This window comes from Humulus lupulus, chromosome 6 (assembly GCF_963169125.1).
Source record: "Humulus lupulus chromosome 6, drHumLupu1.1, whole genome shotgun sequence".
NCBI lineage: Eukaryota > Viridiplantae > Streptophyta > Magnoliopsida > Rosales > Cannabaceae > Humulus > Humulus lupulus.
In genome coordinates this window covers 209,227,209-209,249,765 of record NC_084798.1, presented here as the reverse complement: position 1 = coordinate 209,249,765, position 22,557 = coordinate 209,227,209, and the positions used below count along the sequence as shown (strand labels likewise).

Sequence of the window (22,557 nt, the reverse complement as noted above, 5' to 3'; positions counted from 1 at the left end):
CTGGAGGTTCGGGTTTGTGGTTGCCGGAGATGGGTGTTCTTGCTGAAATTTTTTTTTTCGGCTGGGGATGTTTTTGATCGAGTCAAAATTTCAGCATGGTAGTATATGAATCTTTAATTACAATACTACCCCCCTTAATGGCTTATTTGTTTTATTTTTTAATGTGGGATAACTTTTCCCATATTCTAATTTTTTTGTAGTTAAGTTTTTCCATATAAAGTAAGTAAAGTTTAATTACCATATTTTTGCACTTAAAAAGCCATATTTGAAGGTCAAGGTCCACAAAGAAAAATGAATAGGCCCAAGTTTTGAACATCATATCAAAGTAAAGGGTTTATTTTTTTGGAACTTTACATATGTATACTAATAGAATAAAATAACAAAAATTTTGTTAGAGATAAAATAATATACCCAAAACATATTGTTTATTATTATATATAACTTTTTTTTTAAATAATATCATTATCTATAACTGATTTTATTTGATTTAATAAAATAATAAACTTTCCTCAAATTACTCACAACCATTACAATTTTCCTTATATAACTTTATTAACCAAATGCTTAATTTATTACACATTTCAATAGGAAAATATTCATTTCAAGGTGAAAGAAGACATCAACATAATACAATTTGACTATTAGCAAGACATCGCCATTACTTTCTTAATTTAATACTTAGGTTACTTTATTTTGGTATCACATTGTAAGACATTTTTGGAATCATGTTATAAAATACATAGAATATATTTTGGTATCAAATACCACTTTGTAGTTAATTATGTACCATATTCATATAGTATGAGATTGTATGATATACATAATAGCATCAAGTTATTTTAGAATACTTATGATACTTTTTAGTTTTACATTATAAGAGTTTCCACTTAGTAGGTATTTATGTAGGATACTATCCAGTATCATATTATACGGAATACTATTTTAGAAATCAATCATTATCAAATTATATAATTATGATGCATTTCACTAGTTTGTATATATTAGTAGCTAATTATGTAGAGAAATGCTACATAGCATTCTAGGTGTCTGTGTCACCCTATATTACCCTATATTAGGGTGTCAGTGTTACCCTATATTACTATTGGAGAAATTTTTAAAAGGAATTGTAGTGTTTTTTCTAGGGCTGTTCATCAAACCGCCCAAACCGCCCAAACTGCCCGCACCGCACCACACCGCAAAAAAAAATGTGGTTTGAAATTATTCGCGGTGCGGTCGCAGTTTGAATTTTCACTAAACCGCGCGGTGCGGTGCGGTGCGGTTTGCGGTTTTGAATTATTAAAATGCGGTTCAAACCGTACCGCACCGCATATTATAAAAATACTATTTTTTTATATTTATTTAAGTCTAATATGTTAAAGCCCAACCCAAAGCCCACTAATTCTATTGCTGAAAGTATTTTAGTTGTATCTTTCATATTGATGTTGGAATTTAATTAGTCTCAAGTTTGTTCTATGTTGTTTTAAGTGTGTTGCTGAAACTTTATTAAGATTATTGACTTATAGTTGTTGTTGTTGTAACTTTATTAGTCTCAAGTTTGTTGTATTTTCTTAGGTGTTTTGTTGAGCCATTATTAAGATTATTGTATTGTTGAAAGTTTTCTTATTTTTTATTTTCAAGCTTTAGGTGTTGCTGAAATATTAATATGATTATTTATGATAGTTTAATTATTTGGCGGTAATCCAAACCACCCAAACCGCACCACACCGCACCATTTTTTTGCGGTGCGGTTTCTGCGATTTTTTAGTTTCGCAGTGCGGGTGCGGTTTGGAAAATTAGAAAAACCGCATGCGCGGGTTGGTTTGAAAAAATGGTCAAAAACCGCACCACCCGCACCGCGTACAGCCCTAGTTTTTGCTTTTAGGAAATAGAGTAATGTAATCAAAATGGGAACTAGTGTGTACGTTTTGATTTGGCAAAAAAAAATTGGTATAACAAAGTGGTAATTAAATTTTGAATGTTTGTTAAGTATGTTAATTAATTAAAGAATATGGGTATATTAAAATATGCATAACAAATTAGTAATTATTTTCAATATAATGTGTGAGAGTGTAAATTTTTTATTTTTTTTATATATATTTATGGATTTTTAAATAACGTTTTTTGAAACTTGGATATTTAATTTATCTTTTTTAAATATGGAAATCTGATTATAAATTTACCAAATATAGAAATTACGCAAAAGTGTATATATATTAGATCTCCATAATAGGCAACTAATATGAGCTTAAAAATTCTCCAAGTTACGATGAAGAAAAGCTAACCACACACTAAATTTTTTCCACAAATTTGTTGTTGATCTACAGTTCTCCTTCATTGCATCGAAGACGAAACCTCCATTTTCTCAAATTACAGGTTTTTGTCGGAGAAGAAACACCATTCTTCAAAATGACCATCTAACTTCATCTTTCTTTATTGGGTAATTGGGAGAAAGGTAATTTCTCTTAAAAATTATAATTATGAAATGATATGAATGATTCTAACTATTAGTTAGATATAAAATTTCATTATGAATTCCAAACTGTCGACATTTCATGTTTTTTGCTGGTTGTTCTTATTTTTCTGCAAAAGTAACCTGTCATTTGAATCTCTGTTTTTTTTAGTTATATTATGTAAGTTCCTGGTACATGGCATAAATAATTTGATAGAATTTGCTTTGGTTTTGTAAGTAGTTGCCTGAAACAAAAAAAAAGTAACCTGGTTTTTGTATCCCTACCTTTTTTTTTTTTTTTGCGTTGGATTATGTAACTTGGTTCCTAGCTGAATTAATTTGAGAGAGTTTGAAGAATTTGCTTTGGTTTTGTGAATAGTTGCCCGAAATAGGAAAAAAGTAACCTAGTTTTTGTATCCCTGCCTTTTTTTTTTTGCATTGGATTGTGTAACTTGGCTCCTAGCTAAATTAATTTGAGAGAGTTTGAAGAATTTGCTTTGGTTTTGTTAATAGTTGCCCAAAACAGGAAAAAAGTAACCTGATTTTTGTATCCCTTCCTTTTTTTTATTAGTTGGATTATGTAACCTGGTATCTGGCTGAATTAATTTGAGAGAGTTTGATGAATTTGCTTTAGTTTTGTGAATAGTTGCCTGGAACAGTAAAAAAGTAACCTGGTATTTGTATCTCTTCCTTTTTTTTAGTTGGATTGTGTAACTTGGTACCTGTCTGAATTAATTTGAGAGAATTTGAATAAATTCGTAGGTTTTGTGAATAGTTGCCTGAAACATGAAAAAAGTAACATGGTATTTATAATGCCCCGAAATCCCTAAAGCGGTTTAATGACTGGATTAGTAGGCCGGGAGGGCCATAATTATTTAATTATGCCAATAAATGATTATATGCATGTTTATGTTAATTATATTATAATATGATGTTAAATGGATGCATGTGGGTTCACAATTCATTACAGGGGTGTTTTGGTAATTTGGCCCATTGAGGGCGTAATTGTATATTTGTATGCATTTCGGTAACATATTGTTGAGACCACATTATAATGTGGGTTTGTTCGATCTATTCGGCATGAGATGATCTTGGAATATTAATTAGCGGTTTAGTCATAACATGTTTAAATTCGGGGCTCGGGGTGAGTCTCGGGGTGATTTTAATGATTAGAGCGTTGCCGGGAATTAAAGGGTAACATGATATGAATTATTGGTGTTTGAGAATATCGAGAATAGCGGGAATTGGAGAGCGTTAATTATGATTAACGAAATAGGTGGAAATGTCAATTTTGCCCTTGGGAGCCTTTAGAAAACCTTATTTGACCTAGGGGTATTTTGGTATTTTCACCCCTAGGATAGATATAAGCCATTGAAGGTTGTAGAAAGAAGAGAAAAACAGAGCAATTTCAAAGCTTCTCCCGTACCTGTTTTTCCCTTTGGATTTTTGAGCCTAACTTGAGGATTCAAGCTTGGGAAGTAAGTCTTGAGAGCTTGGGAGTGTGTTCCTCCATTAAAGAGCATCATAATCTGAGCTTGAGGTAAGTTTCTAGCCATTAAATTCATTGGTTTGCTCTATTTTAGCTTTGGTTTTCAGCTGGGGTTTCTAGGTTGGATGATTGGTTTTGTTGGGAGTTTTGGCTAGGGTTATTGTGGTTGTGATGCTTGGGGCATGTGAGGTTGATTTTTGGGTTCATTTGGCACCAAAAATGGGGTTTGGAAGCATTGGAATTGAAGGAGTCGAAGGAAGAGATTTCAGGGGAGATTTTGGCTGGGTGTAGCGCTACAGCGCCCACCAGAGGGCGCTATAGCGCTACACAGGGTTCTGTTGGGCAGTTTGGGGTTCTGAGTATAGCGCTGGGCTGCTATTGAGCAGCGCTGTAGTGCTACTTTGTTCCTCCAGAATCCCGTTTTGAGTGTTTTTAGGGGTTTTTGGCTCGGGGTTTCAATTCTTAAGGCTCGGGATCGAATCTACTCACCGTGTGGGCATGTTTCGAGGTCCCAAGAGTGGGATTTAGGTTAAGACCCTTTCATTGTTGATTTTCACTAATGGATGTTATAATTGGTTATGATTAGGTAACCGCTAAGGAATCAAAATGATTGATCGTTCTAAGGAGTTGTTCTTGTTATATTTCTCGCTCGAACCAGAGGTAAGAAAACTGCACCCCATATGTGACATGCATGATTATTCACGAGGCATGTTGAGTGTGTAAATGTAGACATGGATTGATTATTGAATTCTTAGAAAATCTTGCTCACTTGTGCATGGTGCTGACTAATTAGTCAGAATTGGCAAAGGTGCCAGTATCAACTGTGAAGCTGGGACTTATTAGTCAAGTTCGGCAGTGGTACTGGGCACTGGTCACACAGTGCTGACTCATAAGTCAGGAACGACTTTACCATGTTCAACGCAAGCCAATAAAGATTAGATCTAATCGACATCTGCATTAAATGACTCAGAAGAGCGTTAATGCCGAGCCGACCTCAAGTTCGATGAAAACTAAAAGCGCTTGTGTGACTTACCTAGCAGTTACTCATCTGTTTAAGCTAGTGACTTACCCATCAGTCACTCATCTGTTTAAGCTAGTGACTTACCCAGCAGTCGCTCATCTATTTACGTTAGTGACTTGCTTGTCAGTCACTCAGTATGGTTTACCAGAATCTCAAGTGTTGAATCACTCATTTGATTAAGAGCTATAAGCTCCTTCATGGTTATTGTAACCTCAAGTGATATTCACTCATCTGTTCAGAGTTATAAGTTCTGTATGATTATTATGATCATCATTTGATATTATATGTTTGCTATATTGTGTTTTCTTGCTGGGCTTTGGCTCATGGGTGATATGTGGTGCAGGTAAAGGGAAAGAAAAGCTCACCTAGCCTTGAGTGGAGAGCTTAGGTGGTGTTGTGTACATATGCTGCCGCTTGACCACCACAGCCAAGGAGTTCTCAGAGGAACTAGGGGGTTAACCCTATTTTTGCCGCTTAGGTCGACGAGTTTGTAAATTTGAAACTGTAATGACCATTTTGAGTTGTAAATAACTTGTAAATGTTTTTATGGCCCATGAACATTTTTATGTATTGAATAAAATATATCATTTCCTTCTGATTGGTTTTCCACCTTAGCCTGTTAACAACAGTTAGAAGCACATTTTTAACCAAAGAACTCGGGTAGCGAGTTAAATTTCCGGTTCACCGTAACTGCTCTGGGGTAACCAGGGCGTTACAGTATTTGTATCCCTTCCGTTTTTTGAGTGGAATTGTGTAACCTGGTACCTGGTTGAATTAATTTGGGAGAGTTTGAAGAATTTTCTTAGGTTTTATAAATAGTTGTAAAAAACAGAAGAAGAAAAAAAGTAACCTGCCTTTTTTTTTGTGTTGGATTATGTAACTTGGTACCTAGATGAATTAATTTGAGAGAGTTTGATGAATTTGTTTTTGTTTTGTGAATAGTTACCTGAAATAGAAACAAAAGTAACCTAGTATTTTCATCCCTTCATTTTTTTAGTTGGATTGTGTAACCTGGTACCTGGCTGAATTAATTTGAGAGAGTTTGAATAATTTTCTTAGGTTTTATAAATAGTTGCCTGAAACATAAAAAGAGTAACCTGATTTTTGTATCCTTGCCTTTTTTTTGTGTTGGATTGTGTAATTTGGTGGCTAGATGAATTAATTTGGGAGAGTTTGATGAATTTGTTTTGGTTTTGTGAATAGTTACATGAAATTGTAAAAAAAAAAAAGTAACTTGGTATTTGTATCCCTTCATTTTTTTTTGAGTTGGATTGTGTAACTTGGTACCTGGCTGAATTAATTTGAGAGAATTTGAAGAATTTTCTTAGGTTTTATAAATAGTTGCCTGAAATAGAAAAACAAGTAACTTGGTTTTTGTATCCCTGCATTTTTTTTTGTGTTGGATTGTGTAACCTGGTACCTAGATGAATTAATTTGAGAGAGTTTGATGAATTTGTTTTGGTTTTGTGAGTAGTTACCTGAAACAGGAAAAAAAAATAACATGGTATTTGTATCCCTTCCTTTTTTTTTGAGTTGGATTGTGTAATTTAGTACCTAACTGAATTAATTTGAGAAAGTTTGAAGAATTTGCTTGGTTTTGTGAATAGTTGTCTGAAACAGAAAAAAGTAACTTCATTTTTGTATTCGTGCCTTTTTTTGCATTGGATTGGGTAACCTGGTACCTCGATGAATTATTTGAGAGAGTTTGAAGAATTTGTTTAGGTTTTGTGAATAGTTTTTTTTTTGGTTAAAACTGGTACATTTTTGTTTTAACCTAGTACCTTAACTTTGTTATATGTTTCATGAATGAATTTAATTAAAACATTGATTCATTATGGTGGAAAATGGAATGAAAAGAATTGCTACTCAAATTATGAAGTAGTTGGAGTATATATTCCACCAAAATGTTCACTTGAAAATCTAAAGAACTTGATTAAAAATGAATTATATAGTGGCTTGGAAGATGTTGAGAAATCCTACCAAATAGATAAAAGTGAATGACCAATCAAGTTGTTGACTAACAACTCTATGATTTTTTATATGGACATGAAAAGAAGTTACAATTCTAAAACTGAGTTAGTATTATGTATACAAGGATATAATCATGCTTCGTCACTAGATATGGTAACCATTTTGCAGTCAATCAAGTAAATTCATTTTATGTACCAATAAAATACAAAAAAAAAGTAAGCATGACCATTCCATTTTAGATAAATAGTGCCTCTTAACACTATTCCTAATTAGGATATACTATTATTTCTATGTCAATCACTTTTATTTATATGTTATAATATATATTGACATTTTTTATACATTCAAATTAAAATAAAATAAATAAAAAAAATTATTAAGTTAGAAAAAAACATAGATTAAGAAAAACCTTAAAATGTCAAAATCCATACCCCACATAATTTCCACATAAATTATTGCATAAGAGTATAATAAATCTTTGTTTTAATGTATTAATTAATTAAGATAATAAACTTCGACGAAGGGGAAGGGGAAGGGGGAAGGGTCAAGGTCAAGGCGTAGGGTCAACTAACAAACAGAGCACACTTGTTTTCTAACATATATTTATTTCAATGAACTTTCACGAAATTTCCAAGTAAAAACATCATTCATAATTAATTTATAAAAATCTAACATATAATTAATGATTAGAAATTTTCATGCAACTGTTACGAAATTTCAAAGAAATTCAGCCAAACTAATTTTTTTAATTAGTGAAAGAAACTTATAAAAAGACACTTTTCTGGTAATTTTCGAAAGAAAAGCATTAATTTTGTATTATTAACGAAAAAGAAAAAAAAAAAGAGCAAAAGCATGAAATTTAACCAGGTTAAAAGAATAAAAATAAAATTCTTCGATACTCGAATCGTTCTCCGATTGATCAATTCAGCTCAATTTGAAAAACGGTTGGAGTCCGCGTTGGGTTCTCGCACATGATCGCCGTCAATCCTCCTCCTCCTCCGCCTCTCAAATTCACAGCTCAGCGATCCAATTGTAACCCGAATCCGACCCGAATCCATCACAATCACCATCATCGCCATCGTCATCGCCGATTTCCCGGTTGCTTCACCTTGAGCTCGCGGAGGCGATCCGGTGACTTCATGCTCCCCGTTGTTTGGAGCAACGCGCGGGAGTTCGTCCAGCGGTTGCGTGGTGGCCATTTTTGGATCCGATTAGAAGATGGCTTGACAGCCGAAGCCAGTAGTAGCAACGTCGGCGGTGGCGAGTATGTTTATGAAGATGGGGCTGAACCTGACCATCTTGTTATTATGGTCAATGGAATCAATGGAAGGTATGTATCTTTTTTCATATTATTGAATTTTGTATGTCTATATTTGTGTATTTGCACAATCGGGAACCAACTTTTTGGTATATGATTACCGAAATTAGGAAGGGAAAACAGAAAATTTGTATTCTTTGTTGTTGCTTTCCAAAACATTTCCCTGGATTAGTCGTTGTGACCTCTGAAGGTGCAGGAGTTATAGAAACGAGGTTTAGTTCAAATTACACCTAAAGGGTTTGGTTGGCACTTTCACCAAATGATAGTTAGGGGTTTTCATTGATCAAGTATCTGCACATCTTATGACAGTTGATTGTGTCGAGTATTAGTGCCAAAATTGTTTAGGGTGGGGATATGAAAGAAAAGTTATGAAGACTGAGAAAAATTGAAAAGTTACTACGAACAATTATTTCACCTTCATTCAAAGTGACATTAAACAATGGTTTAATGAAGATGGAAGTGATTAAAGAAAAGGCAATAGGTTATCAAGTAACTATTGATGTGGAAGGTTGCAAGTAACTAATTTGCATTATCAAATTGAAATAAAGATAGTGAAGATGAGTATTTAAGAAAAATGACCATATGGTTAATGAAAAGGATAATGTTTTATTCATTATCAACACCATGGGGAAAGCTTTTGTCATTGCATCATTTTGATGAGTGTAGGAAACCAAGAAAATGGTTAATTGTTACAAAATATTCTTTGGCATTTTGTTGGTCAAGGGGAAAGTTATCCACTGTCAGGATTTAGCTTGTTATCTGACCTAAGAAAACTGATAAGGGAGCAACAACAATAAAAAAAAATATTAGTTTTTGGTGACAGTAATATTAACAATGTTGTGATAGACACTTAGCATGATGGTGTACACGCAAGTGTTATAAATTACATACCATGAAAATCCATTTAATTGTGGTCAGTATCCTAAGATTTACCATGTAAAATTGTGGATTTTTATCTATGAAATAAGTTAGTCTTTGATTACTTTGTAAATTACTACATTTCAGGGTTTGCTTAATTAGTGCAAGAAGAGGTTTTCCTTTGGTTCCCAAGGCACATAAGCATTAACACGTTTGCAACTTTTCCATGTGGTTTTATCATGCTTTCAGCGCTTCAAAATAACCATCTTTTTAGCAAACATTGAATTTAGCTCTCTAGTGCATTTTATCATGTTGAAAAAGTAGTTATGGAGCATTCCATGTAAAGTTCTTTTCCATATTTTCAGTGATGCAGATTGGAGATATGCTCAAGAGCAGTTTGTCAAGAATCTTCCTAAAAAAGTATTTGTACACTGTTAGTGCTTCTTCTCCCTTATGGCTGACCAATTATATGTGCATGTGGACATTCTCTTCTTCTTAATGTATTCTTCGGGGAGTATATTTCAACTTATTTATTTGAGGAAATAAGAAAGAAAATAATCTTATCAAAAGAGGGGAGGAAAATTAGAGAACAAAGGTGGAACTGAGGAAGGAAAATCCATCTGTCACTTTTTTTTTTTATTGAAAAAGAGAGATAGGTCAAATGTCTTAAACTGACCTCCTCCAAAGTTTATTAGGGAAAGATTAATACAATAAAAAAGTTCCTATAACAAATAAGACTTAAGACTTTCGGTACATAAAGTAATACAATTAAACATCAAACTTCCTAAGCCAAATGTTTAGTATCTTGAAGAAAGATACAGCCCCACTCTTGGCTGAGATCTTGGAAGGAAAGGTCAACAAAACCTTTGGTTTTATAAACTCATGATCCAACCCAGAATTTGACATTCTCCCAAAGTCTTCTGCTTTGTTTTCTATGTTTTCAAATATCCTACCATTCATTTTTAACCACACAGCCCAAAGAATAGCTAATACTGCTGCCGACCACAACTTAGAAGTCCTCGTACCTCCTCGTAGCTTGCAAGACAGCGACTGTTTACAATTTTGGGGCATACACCACTAGATGCCAAACTCTCTCAGCAATCGACTCCATAGTGACAAACTAAACAAGCAATCCATGAATAAATGGGAAAGGGTTTCCCCGTTGCTCTTGCAACACACACACCATCCCGATGACAAAGAGTGGTAAGGCCTTCTCTTTTGCAAAATCTCATGAACATTCAGTTTTAACATTGCTACCAGCCAACCAAATACCTTGACTTTGGAGGGAACACAATTTTTCCACACCAATTTAGCCCAACATTCCTCTGCCAATGGTTGATTTGATACAAGTACTTGGAAGGCGGACTTACAAGAAAATTTCACGTTGGATCCTGGGGTCCATACTCTTGAGTCCTTCGACATTCAAAATATTGGTTTCTGCTCAAGGATCTGGAGCAGTACCAACAAATTTGACACCTCCCTATCTCTCAAATTCCTTCTAAAATGGAGATTTCACCCTCAATTAGAAGCTGACAATCCTTCAGCCTTAACCACCACCTCCTTTATACTTTTATTTTGAGCATTAGAGATTAGTGCCAAGTCAGGAAATAAGTTCTTTAAGGCTTCATCTCCTACCCATATATGCTCCCAAATTCTGAGCCTCTCACCCTTACCAACCTTGAAATGAACCGATCTTAGAAAATCATCCTATAGTTTCGCAATACTCTTCCACAGACCTTTATATGACATTCTTTCCCCTTTTTTGGAATCCCAGAAATTATCAGTAGCCCCATATCTACTTTTTATCACTTTGTGCCACAGTGCCTTATCTTCTAATGGGAATCTCCACAACCATTTCTCAAGGAAAGCTTTGTTTCTCAACTCCAAACCTATACCCAAACCACCTTGGAATCTAGGCTTACACATCGTTTCCCAGGCCACCAGGTGTTCTGAACCCAACAAGTCACCTCCTTCACAAAAGAAACCCCTCATCATTTTCTCTGAAGTGTTTCTAACGTTTTTGGGCGCTCTAAACAACAATAGATAGTATGTTGGTAAAGACGAAAGGACAGATTGAATTAGAGTCGATCTACCCCTCCAGACAGATAAGCACTCTTTCATCCATCAAGCCTGCTGGCACATTTGGCCACAACTGGCTCCCAGAACGCTTGCTTCTTAAGATTTCCACCTAAGGGTAAGCCCAAATATTTCAGAGGCCATTGACCCTCTTCACAACCAATAGCGCGAGCCAAAGATTCAACTGTCTCCACATCCATATTCAAACCAAGTAACTGGATTTTGTGCAAATTTATTTTCATCCCAGACAGAGCGCAAAAGACCTTTAAAATATCCAGCAAATTTTGAATTGAATTCTCGTCTCTCACGAAGAAAATCGTATCATCTACAAATTGGGGATGACTTACTACGACCTTCTCCTTCCCAATGAGGAATCCATTGAAAAGAGATGACTCAACAACTCCGTCTACCATTCTTCCTAATACATCCACCACAATAGTGAACAAGAAGGGGATAAGGATCTCCTTGCCTTAGGCCCCTAGTTCCATAAACCTTCCCCCTAGATCTCCGATTTATAAAGACAGAGTAGGAAATAGAGGACAAACAACTCATCCATCTCCTCAACATAGTCATAAGCTTTCTCAAAATCTATTTTGAATACCAATCAACTTCTTCCCTTACTTCTGTATTCCTCCACGACCTCATTAGCCACCAATACCGAGTCTAATATCTGCCTATCTTCCACAAAAGCGGTTTGAGTTTCTGATATTATGTCAGCAAGAACCCCTGGTAACCTGAGGGACAATACCTTGGAGATAATCTTGTACAGGCTAGTAATTAAATTGATGGTCCTATAAAATATCACCTTGCAGCTGTTTAACTTTTTGGGTATGAGGCAGATGTATGTTTCATTCATACTTCCTTGAATGATTCCATCTTCTGAGAACCTTCTGAACACCTTCATCAAGTCTTCCTTCAATACTTCCCAGTTAGCTTGGTACACTGCCATTGTGAAACCATCTGGACTTGGCACTTTGTCCCCATTACATTCAAGCACTGCCTGTTTAATTTCCTCCTCCTCAAAGGGTCTCTGGAGATGTCTGCTAAATAATCTGGTATTTTCTTCCAGTCAATTCCTTCAAGGCTGGTCTTTCAGAGGATTTAAATCGTTTGGAATAAAAGGTAATGATTTCACTCATTATATCATCCTCTCTATCTAGTATTGACCCATCATCTTTCTCAATTCTAGATATGAAATTCTTAGCTTTGCTAGCGCTTAGCAGACTATGAAAAAGCTTTGAATTTGCACCTCCTTCTTTGGCCCATTTGCATCTCGATTTCAACCAGAGTCCTCTTTCCTCATCAAAAGAAATCTGCTGCCATTTCTTTTTATTCTACTTCTTTCTTCCATTGACTGTGAATTCTAGTTGTCCCTCTGCTCCATCCTGTCAAGCGTTGTGATTCGCCTCTCTAATTCTTGTTGTGATTGACCTTTCCTTTAACTTGTTTCAATCTCTCCATAAATTTGTTCCCTGGCCAGACTACTGCTCGTACATTCTTCCACCAATTTTCAAATTCATTTTTAAAGGAACTATGTTCTAACCACAAATTGTCAAAGCGGAAAGGAATAGGTCCCCATGAGGGTGGATTGGAATCTAGAACGATTGGACTATGATCTGATACGATCTGTACATGGACATTCTATCTAACCAATGAAAATAACTCGTTCCATTTGTTAGTGAATAAAAGTCTATCCAATCTGCAGCATAAATCTGACCACGTGTACCGCCCATTATTTAGTTTGGGATCGATAAGTCTCAACTCCCTTATTAGTTCGTCAAAAAATTTCATACTTTTCGTAACAGAACAACTATTCATTTTCTCCCGCACCCTTCGAACCACATTAAAATCTCTCCCCCCCCCCCCCCCCCCCAAACACCATTTATCTCCGCAAACAGCGCTTATTCCCGCTATCTCATCCCAGTTTGAAGAACTCTCACCATATCTACTTGGTCCATACACCCTTGAAAACCACCAAGGATCCTTACCTTCTGCTTCAATCAAGACTGATATTGAAATCTCCCCTACTAATGAGTCTAGCACTTTTATATTTCTCGTGTCCCATACTATAAGAGTCCCACTTGATCTCCCTACTGCAGGAAGTGGAGTCCATGCCTTGTATCTAGACCTCCAAATGCTTCTTATAAACCTCCTATCCACACTCCCTTTTAACCTCTTTGAGTACAATTAAATTGTGGTTAATCTTACAAATAGTTGCTTTAATAGCTCTCCTTTTCTCTGCTGCCTCGTTGCTCCTCACGTTCCAAGTCATTATCTTCATCTAGGATTACCTGAACCCCCCATCTTCTTCCGATTATTATTGTAGTTCACATTGAAGGTCAGATTTTTCAATTCTCTACTCCTTGGTTCTATAGTACCATCGACACCCTTGATAAGAACTGAGTTCTTATTTTATTTTCCTGTGTGATTAAAGTCTGAGCAAGAGAGAATGATTGCTTTCGTAAAATCTGCTCTCTCCTTTGGGGATTTTTTTTTAACATCTGCATTAATAAAGGCTTTGAAAATAGCCTTTGGATCTGCTACCTTCTCCTTTGAACTGGGCTTGTCAATGGTTTTAATTGCATTTGTTGATACTGGGCCTTGTTCCTCTTCATAAGCCCAGCCGAGTATACTCTTTTATTCCTTCTTTGGACATTCCATGTGCCTCCACGTGTAAACCCTAGGCCCCACAAAAAACCATGTTTTAGGGTATTTAAAAATCATGTTGTCAAAAATTCTTTTAAATGCCCTATTAATGAAAACCATATAATCCCCCCACTTGAGAGATATCTTGGTTCCAGCGCTCAAGTGGTGGCTGCCTATTGTCCTTTTCCATTCCCCAGTCGTTATTCTTCTTGATGGAAACCACCGTTCCCAAGTCTTTGTCCTCCACATCTATTGGTTCTTCGATATTGCCCAATGGACAACTTGGAATGCCAAGAGTCTGCTCCTCTCCCCATTCCAATCATCTTCCTCACCATCGGTGGCCTAAGTTTTGCTCAGAGTTTTAGTCACAATTGTTTTTTCATCCGTATCTCTAAACCAATCTGAATCGCAGATCTCGTCGAATCTATAACTTCGATTGTTGAGTTTGAAGCATTTGAGTTCGTAAGTCAATCCCTCCCATGGAAGTGAAAAAACCTCTAGAATGAAACCATTTTCATCACCGCCTAGCTTTAGTCGAGCATGTGTGAGGAAATTCATCTCAACATTATCTTTGTCCACGTCGATGAGTCCACCACATATGGACTCAATTCTTTTAAACACCTTCATGTTCCACATGTTCAAAGGAATGCCTTCTACTCTAATCCACCCATAGTGACATTCCAAACACTTATTCGTTCCCATCTTCTCCAATCTCCTCCTTTCCTCCTCACTATTACTCCATAAAACAACTCTTTCATCATACAATGCACTGATCTCATACTTCTTTCCTAACTCGTCTATTATTTCACACTGTATAGCTTCCCATGGGACGAAACTATCCAACCTATACACTAGTACGACTTGGCTCCACTGTTTGTTATTGTTGTTTGCTTTCAGGTAATCTGAAAAGGGCTGCCCTTTTGAACTTGATGTGTGGAATTTTTTATTGATCTTGGGAGGTCCAAAATTGAATGCTAGATAATGTTCCCACCCTCCCTTATTGTGTTTGTTTCCAGTTGTTTTCTTTACCACATTCGGTTCTGTTTACGAAGGGCCATCTTTTCACCCAGCTGTACCTCATCCGCTGCTGTCTTTACTATGCTTGCTCATGTCTGTTTGGAATTGGCCTTCTTCTCTTCTATTTTTCTTGTCTTTGATTTGCTTGACGCTTGAGGTACCTCCCTTATTGTGTTGTGCCTTTTGCCAACTAATCCGTTCAAACGCTCCTTTAGTTCCTTCCATCCTATTGAATTTCGCTCCTTCGGAATAATCACTGCCCTTAACATCTTTTGATGTAGCGTAGATACTTTAACGAACTCCCCTCTGCTGTTCTTGAAGCACTCTACTATCAAACTCATTGAATTGTTCCTGAATGATCGTTTGAAATTCTGCCTCTGTAAATCAATGGTCTTCTGTAGCTCTGTGATTGCATTTGTTAACCATGCTACTGCATTAATAGTCGTACCCCGTCAATCTTGTTCTCTCACAGATTCCGATCGAGCCAACGTCATTAGTTAGCGTTAACATGAAAACCTTGTGCTCAGTTCTGAAACTCTTGTACCAGTTATGGCCCTCGAAGTTGACAAAAACAGAACCACTTATTTGTCCATAACCAGTGGGGTTATAAACATTTTTCTTCCCAAGACCAGTGGGGTCAAGTTGCATTCTCTTGGCGAATCTTCCGTGACCAGGAGGGCCATGGAACCTAGTGAACTGCATGGCTCACGTTCTCTCAAAGGAGGAGAGAGAGAGCAACAAAAAATCCACAGTTAAGACAATAATTTCTTCTTTAGTGTTCATTAGTCATCCAAACTGTCCAAATTGGAAGGTATTGTTTGAAATTAGTATGCTTTAGAAGTAAGCTCCACACAGGGATTAAGGAAAAAAAAGTAATTTGCTTTATTTTACAAACGACATATGTTTTCTTTCCTTTCTCTTTGAACTTTAGAATTAGTGGTTTTTTAACTTCCACGGTAAAATATTATGCTAATGAACCTCATTTTATACCATATGCTCCAAGGGGTATCTCAAATGGTTAGTTCTATGGTTTGCTCCTATAAGGTCTGAGGTTTGAGTCCTACCTATTCTAGGTACTTACATTGCCATTTCTATAGTTTACCATTCTTCAAATATTCTAAAATTAGGTGAGAAGTCTAGTTTCAAAAAAATTACTTATTTCACATCAATAAATAAAACTCTATTGGGTACTTTTTGTCAAAAATAAATAAATAGATAAAATAAACTTAGTGCTAGTGTTGAAAAAAAAATGGTAACATATAGCAATTTTCAAACCTCAAATATTATGTTTTGCTGCCATTTTTTTGGCTCTAAATGGCCTCCTACCTCAAAATTTGTCTTTCATACTCTATAATTTGTGATCCAAATCTCATTTTGTTGTGTTCTCGTCACTTGAGACTAACTCAAGTGGTTAGGTGAGTGAGTGTGTAAATGGATTATGAATACATGTATCTTGTAACAAAAAAAGAAAGGAAAAATTGTGCTCTCTCATGTTCCCACTCTTGTCCAAGAAATTGCGGAAGTAATATATCGATCTTTCCATATTCCTTACCAAAATGGTAAAACCTTTAATTGTTATTAATGTGCTTATTTTTTTACCAAAATTGCAAAAGGTTCCTTATTTCTAATGTTTTGCTAATAAGGATGAGATCTTTTTTTGGATATTTATGTTTGCAGGCAGTGCATGTAATTATGCAAGATTGACATTTGATGGTGTTGACACTATGGGTGAGAGGCTCGCTGAAGAGGTATTTTGGTAATATATAGATATTAATGACATTGAAATTCTCTAATATATGAATCTTTATGTCTGGAAATAACCTTCTAGTTTCATTGGACGATAGGTAATATCGTATGCCAAAGGAGATGATTTCCAATATGAGAAAGTTTTATATTGTAACATTTTTTGTAATAAATTGCAGGTAAGGTCTGTTGTCCGTGGAAAGCCTAAGATGCAGAAAATTTCCTTCGTAGCTCATTCTTTAGGGGGCCTTGTAGCAAGGTATGCTATCGGAAGGTTGTATAAAGAGCCTTCAGGTATTAATGGAAGTTGTTTAAATGAAGAGAACACAAACAATTCAATGCATGGCCTTGGTCAACATTGTGGAGGTAAAATTGCTGGGTTGGTGCCCATGAACTTTGTAACAGTTGCAACTCCACATCTTGGTTCAAAAGGACATAAACAGGTAGATTATTAAACTCCTTACTTTAGGTTTTAATTGCATTAGTGAATACAAGCACAATTAATTGGGCAAATGTGTCACTATGCTTGTGTTGATGACTTCATGTATGTATTTACATCAATGTGTTGAATGAAAAATTAAATTTTGGTTAGTGTTGTGGATCTTTAAGTCCAAGTATTTTAATGCTTTATCCTTTTCTAATCTACCAAGAGATTGGAATCTCTGGATTTAATTTGTATTGATCCCCTTTCATTTTCTCTAGCTGTAGGTGATATCTTATCATGTTCTGTAATTTCCCTCTCTTCTAAATAAAACAGTTCTCATTTCTTAAAAGAAAAATACGGTTGAATGAAAAGAGAGTTAAAATACTTGTGGGCAGTCACATTGACATGTGTAATGATTTGAATGTTTGCATGGTGTATGTGTCTTTTCGTGAATGGTGTGTACAAGATTGCAAGCACAATGGCATGAATACAAAGAGGTAGTTATATTCTATTGTTCAGATTATTAGGGTAAGTTTCTTTTTTCATCAATGATCTTTGGCTTTTTCACAATTATAAAAAAGTTCAAAAAAATGTTCATTAAGGTAGAAAGTGAAGATTGTGAATATGATATGATGATTAGAAAAATTGGTTGAATTGGAAGGATGTGTTGTAACACGTTTATGCATCTTTTCCTTACTAAGATATCTTGTCTTCATGCTTTTTTAAAGTATATTTCCTGTGGGAGAAAAATAGGTAGACAAGTGTTTGCTTTTGTTCCTTGCATATATGCCTAAAAATGTCGGTGATGTTTGTTTGTTTTTTTTTACAAGTGAAACGAACCACATAAGAAAGAAACAAAAGCGTAGGATCTACTTCCAGACAACAAGCTAATAGTCTAGTGATAGGGTATACAAAGTCAAAATATGAGTCGCTAAAATACAAAGCGATTGAAATAAGACCAAGTTACCTAGGAAATTTAGAATGAGCAACTTGAGACCACCCAATTGAGTTGTCCAAACAAAACAAACTACTTGAGTCGAATAAAGAGAATCACCTACAATAAATATATATATGGGGAGCGCCTACACTGCATCCACTTTTTTGACAACCCGGTGTAGCCAATTTATGTTTTCTACACCTCGATAATTTTTTTTATATGACAGTGTACATTGTAATCATTTAAGACACTGCAAATTGTCAAGAAATTTCGAATATATTATAGTGTCGAAAACAAGGTTCAAACAGTTGACTTTTATATTTGTATACAAAAAAATAAGCACGCGTGTAACAAGCTGTTTGAACCTTGTGTTTGGCACTATAATTTATTCGAAATTTCTTGCAAATTTGTGTGATGTTTTAGATAGCTACAATATAGACTGTCATATAAAAAATTTTGGGATCACATCTTTAGGTGCTGAAAATAGAATGTTGTCAAAAAAGTGGATGCGTTGTAGTCGCTCCCTATATATATATATATGTATAAAAAGTGAATTAGCACGCTAAATAATAATACTCATATGAAGAATTTTTTTGTTCTTGGAAGAAACATCATCCCAAGTTATTAATTTATGAAAAAATAAAAAGTGGACTAGCACACTAAATAATGATAAAATTAATGATGTGAAGATTTTTTTATATTTGGAGAAACATCTTTCCAAATTATTATTTTTATGGAAAACTAAAACTTATATGTGAAATCCTGTGACTGAAGGTGTCACCATTAGAACTAAATTGTTTATTATGTCATACGGTTGGGGCTATCTTTGGCTTTCTTTGAAGGCACAAGACAAGTGTTCGAAGGCACAGCCAAGTCAATAAAACACCTACCAAATAAATAGATAAATAAAATTTAATTAGCACAGGATTGTCTGTTGCATTCTTTTAAAACAGGTGATTTTTTTAACTAAGTTGTGTTGTTTTGTTTTTACAGCTACCCTTTCTTTGTGGTCTTTCTTTTCTTGAGAAAAGTGCGCCACAAACTGCGCACTTAATTGTTGGGAGGTCAGGGAAACATCTTTTCCTTACAGATGATGAAGAGGGAAAGCCCCTCTTACTAAGAATGGTTAATGACTCCGATGACCTAAAATTCATGTTAGTGATAGTATGGATTTTTCACTTTGTCAATTTCCGCAACATTTTTTCTGTTAAATAATGTGTTATATTATTGTTTGTTGCTTGTGTAGATCAGCATTGCGTGCATTTAAACGTCGCGTGGCATATGCAAATGCAAATTATGATCGTATCCTTATTTGATTGATTCTGTTTTTAACTTGTGATTTTTTCGGTTGTCTGTTTTAAGCACAAGTGTGATTAGCTCTGTCCTTGCATTTGTATAACGTTATGTTTCTCTTCACTCATCTAAAGACATGGTTGGTTGGAGAACATCATCCATAAGGCGTCAAAGTGAACTTCCAAAGGTAATCTTATTTACTGTTGACAAATGTGATGTTCCACATGCATATTAGAATTCCAAACTAAACTTTTTTTTTCCTCCCTTATTTCTAGTCAAATCAACTTGTGTCTGATGAGAAGTATCCACATATTGTACACATTGAATGTGGGAGTACAGATGTGCATAAGGAAGTGCCTTCAGAACAGATGTTTGATTGGGAAGGTTTGGGGATTCCTCTGCTATTTTCTTACTGCATAGTTAATGTAATAATTGTTTAATTTTTGTGGATCTTCTTTGCATTATTTGCTTGAGTGCGTAGCTACTAAGCACAAATGCAGAATTCTACCTTGTCTATTTCATTTTTCTCTATTCTTATGCGTGTCCTTTTTTTTTTTTAATTTTCTTCATGCGTAATTGAGGATGATACAATCTACTTGATAAATGTGATAGATCTTCATAGGCAATGTATAAATTGTTAATTTTGTATATGATACCATGTTGATGGTTTATATTACTGTTAATTTTGGCAATGAGATTCTATATTTATAAAGGACAAATGGTATCTTCTGTGGATATGTTTTTTGTCTTTTCCTAAGCTATATAATTACTATTGAGGTAATCATTTATTGAGGTTAAAAAAACAGGCAATTTTTTATGTAAATACAATTTTTTTACTCTCAAAGACACCGAGCATCATATAATTTTCAACTTTTAAATTTTGTGTTATTTCAAGTTCTTTTTTTGTCAGTTAGTTTATTTTAGTATCTAATGAGCACTTGTCTTGTATATATATAGAGGAGATGATCAGAGGCCTCACTAAAGTATCTTGGGAGCGTGTAGATGTTAGCTTCCAAAAGAGCAGACAAAGATTTATTGCTCACAATACAATCCAGGCTAGTTCTGTTATTTGTATAATCTAATATTTTGCATGTTTTAATTCGCTTTGTTATTTCGGCTTTCTTATATCCCTTTTACATCTAATGACTTCAATTTTAATTTGTCAGAATTACTTTATAGTAACAAGCTTCTTGTGTATTTCTTTTACTGAATGAAACTTGTCAAAATGACTTAAAAGTCTTAGAAAGTAACAACTGAAAAGTGCTATATTTGTTGGAACTTTTAATCATGCTTATGCGTGTTCTACTTCTTAATTACAGGTGAAGAGGTATTGGTTGAATTCTGATGGTGCAGATGTGGTTTCCCATATTATAGATAACTTCCTTCTAGACTTAAAATAAGTTTTTTTTTTATGCAATAAGTGATGAAAATGGCAGTTACAAAGGCTGCTTTTTCCTTATCTAGAAAACCTTTCTTTTTTTACATGGGTTGTAATTTGTTATGAGAATGCTGTGTAGTAATGTAGTATATTAAATCTTAACATAAAGACGGGAGAATATTTCATATTGCAACCTATTGCTTAACACTTGTCATGTGCAGAGTTTTGTTTGTATTAGCTTTCCAGCCTGTAAACTTTTGTTATTGAAGTAATGGACAACCCTTCAGCTGAAATGCATAGTATGCTGTTTCATTATTTGAGTTTTGTATCCATTTAGTTAATGTATATAACTCCACTCAGCCAAAAGAGAAGGGGAGAAAGGAAAACAAAAAGAAGCTTAGAAGAACAAATTCTATGACCTTATTGAGATGTCCACGTGATAGTTTTACTTCCACCTAGTTGTATGGATTGTACTCTCCAAATTCTTGTTCTTTTAGTTAGATGATTTGATCAAACTGCATGTGGAATAGTATGTATCTTGATTGATGTAAACTGTTGTCATAATGAAAATTTGTAAGAAATTTATGTTCTTTTATTCTCTTTAAGCTTTTGCTTTTGTTCCATTTTTCTTCTTGTGGAGTGGGAATATAGCAGTGAAAGAAGAATGCTCCATCACGTGGGATGCTGATAACCACCCAATTTTAATGCAAACTTATGGCCACCCAAATTTGATTTGAAGGCATTTGGATGTGCTTTGTACTGTTTTCTTTTTCCTTTCTTTTTCCATTTTTTTTGAGAGAGGCCTGAAGATGTACCAGAAATGATATACATTTATCTTACTTCATTTGCTAAAACATCATGGAAATTATTCCTTGCAAAGATCTTCACCTTCAAATCTTTATCCCTTCAAATTGCAGAAGATAGTCTAATCCAGGGAAGCTGCAGTCTTTATCAAGGTAAAGAACCTTTGTGGTACTCTTTTTTTTCCTTTAATGTCATAAAGTTATTATAAATAAATGTGGTACATTAGTAATCCTTGATATTGATAAAGCTGACGTAGTCAGTGATCTGATTTGTTGACCAAATGGGTAATTCTTTTTAAAAAGTTGATTTTGACTTTTGAGAGAAAGCCTTGAAGCATGGCTATAATAGCCTCACATTAAAATGAAATAACTGTAATAGGCTATGGGTGCCATAACTGCATATTTTGATTCTCAACCTGGAAATGTGCTGCAAGATTTATTAATTCAAACTATAAATGGAGAGAATGTCAATAGCGGTCTAGATGTTAGGAACTGAGTTGTTTGCTTTTATCTTTCTTCAATATGTATGAATTTAGTGCTGTGACATAATAATATTAGGGTGTGACTATTGGCACACACCTTTTTTCTCCTCTCACACCTTTTCTAATTAAACCCCTCTTAAATTTTTAACAAGTACAATATTATCCATAAAACTTTCTTCCCACACTACCCCTTTATATTATTAAAACAACTATCTCCTAAACAAAACTAAAACTTAAATCATTGACACTAACGTAAAATACCCATGATGATCAATGACTTCATATTATGATCAATATTTTGTCTTTTACATCTCATTTTCATGGCCTAGTGGTCTTTCTTTCCCTTTTATGTTTTTATTTAGTCTTTTTAATGATGTCAATTTTGAGTGGCTTATTGTTATCATATATAGTTTTAAGAATGAAATGCAATAAATAGTTCATACATATGATACAAACAATAAAATACCAAAAAAAAAAAACCTCATTAGAAATAAAATCTTTAGCATCTCCACATCGACATCCATATTCATATCTATATTTTGTTCATCCATTACATTTTTTTTTAGAGTTTTGATTTTTTAAATTGATAATCTTACATTTTTTGAATGTGTTATACCCAATATGTTGAGAGGGTGTATGTTAAGAATTATAG

The 22,557-nt window shown here is 34.7% G+C and overlaps 1 protein-coding gene across 1 annotated transcript; it reads left to right on the top strand.

The window, feature by feature from the left end:
• Positions 1-7,721: 7,721 nt before the first annotated feature.
• On the top strand, positions 7,722-20,935 carry LOC133783080 (putative lipase C4A8.10). Its single transcript, XM_062222615.1, has 10 exons — positions 7,722-8,260; positions 9,472-9,539; positions 16,523-16,593; positions 16,768-17,031; positions 18,943-19,103; positions 19,196-19,251; positions 19,377-19,429; positions 19,518-19,626; positions 20,200-20,297; positions 20,562-20,935. The coding sequence occupies exons 1-10, from the start codon at positions 7,902-7,904 to the stop codon at positions 20,640-20,642; spliced, it is 1,320 nt and encodes a 439-aa protein (XP_062078599.1). The 5' UTR covers positions 7,722-7,901; the 3' UTR covers positions 20,643-20,935.
• Positions 20,936-22,557: the final 1,622 nt, after the last annotated feature.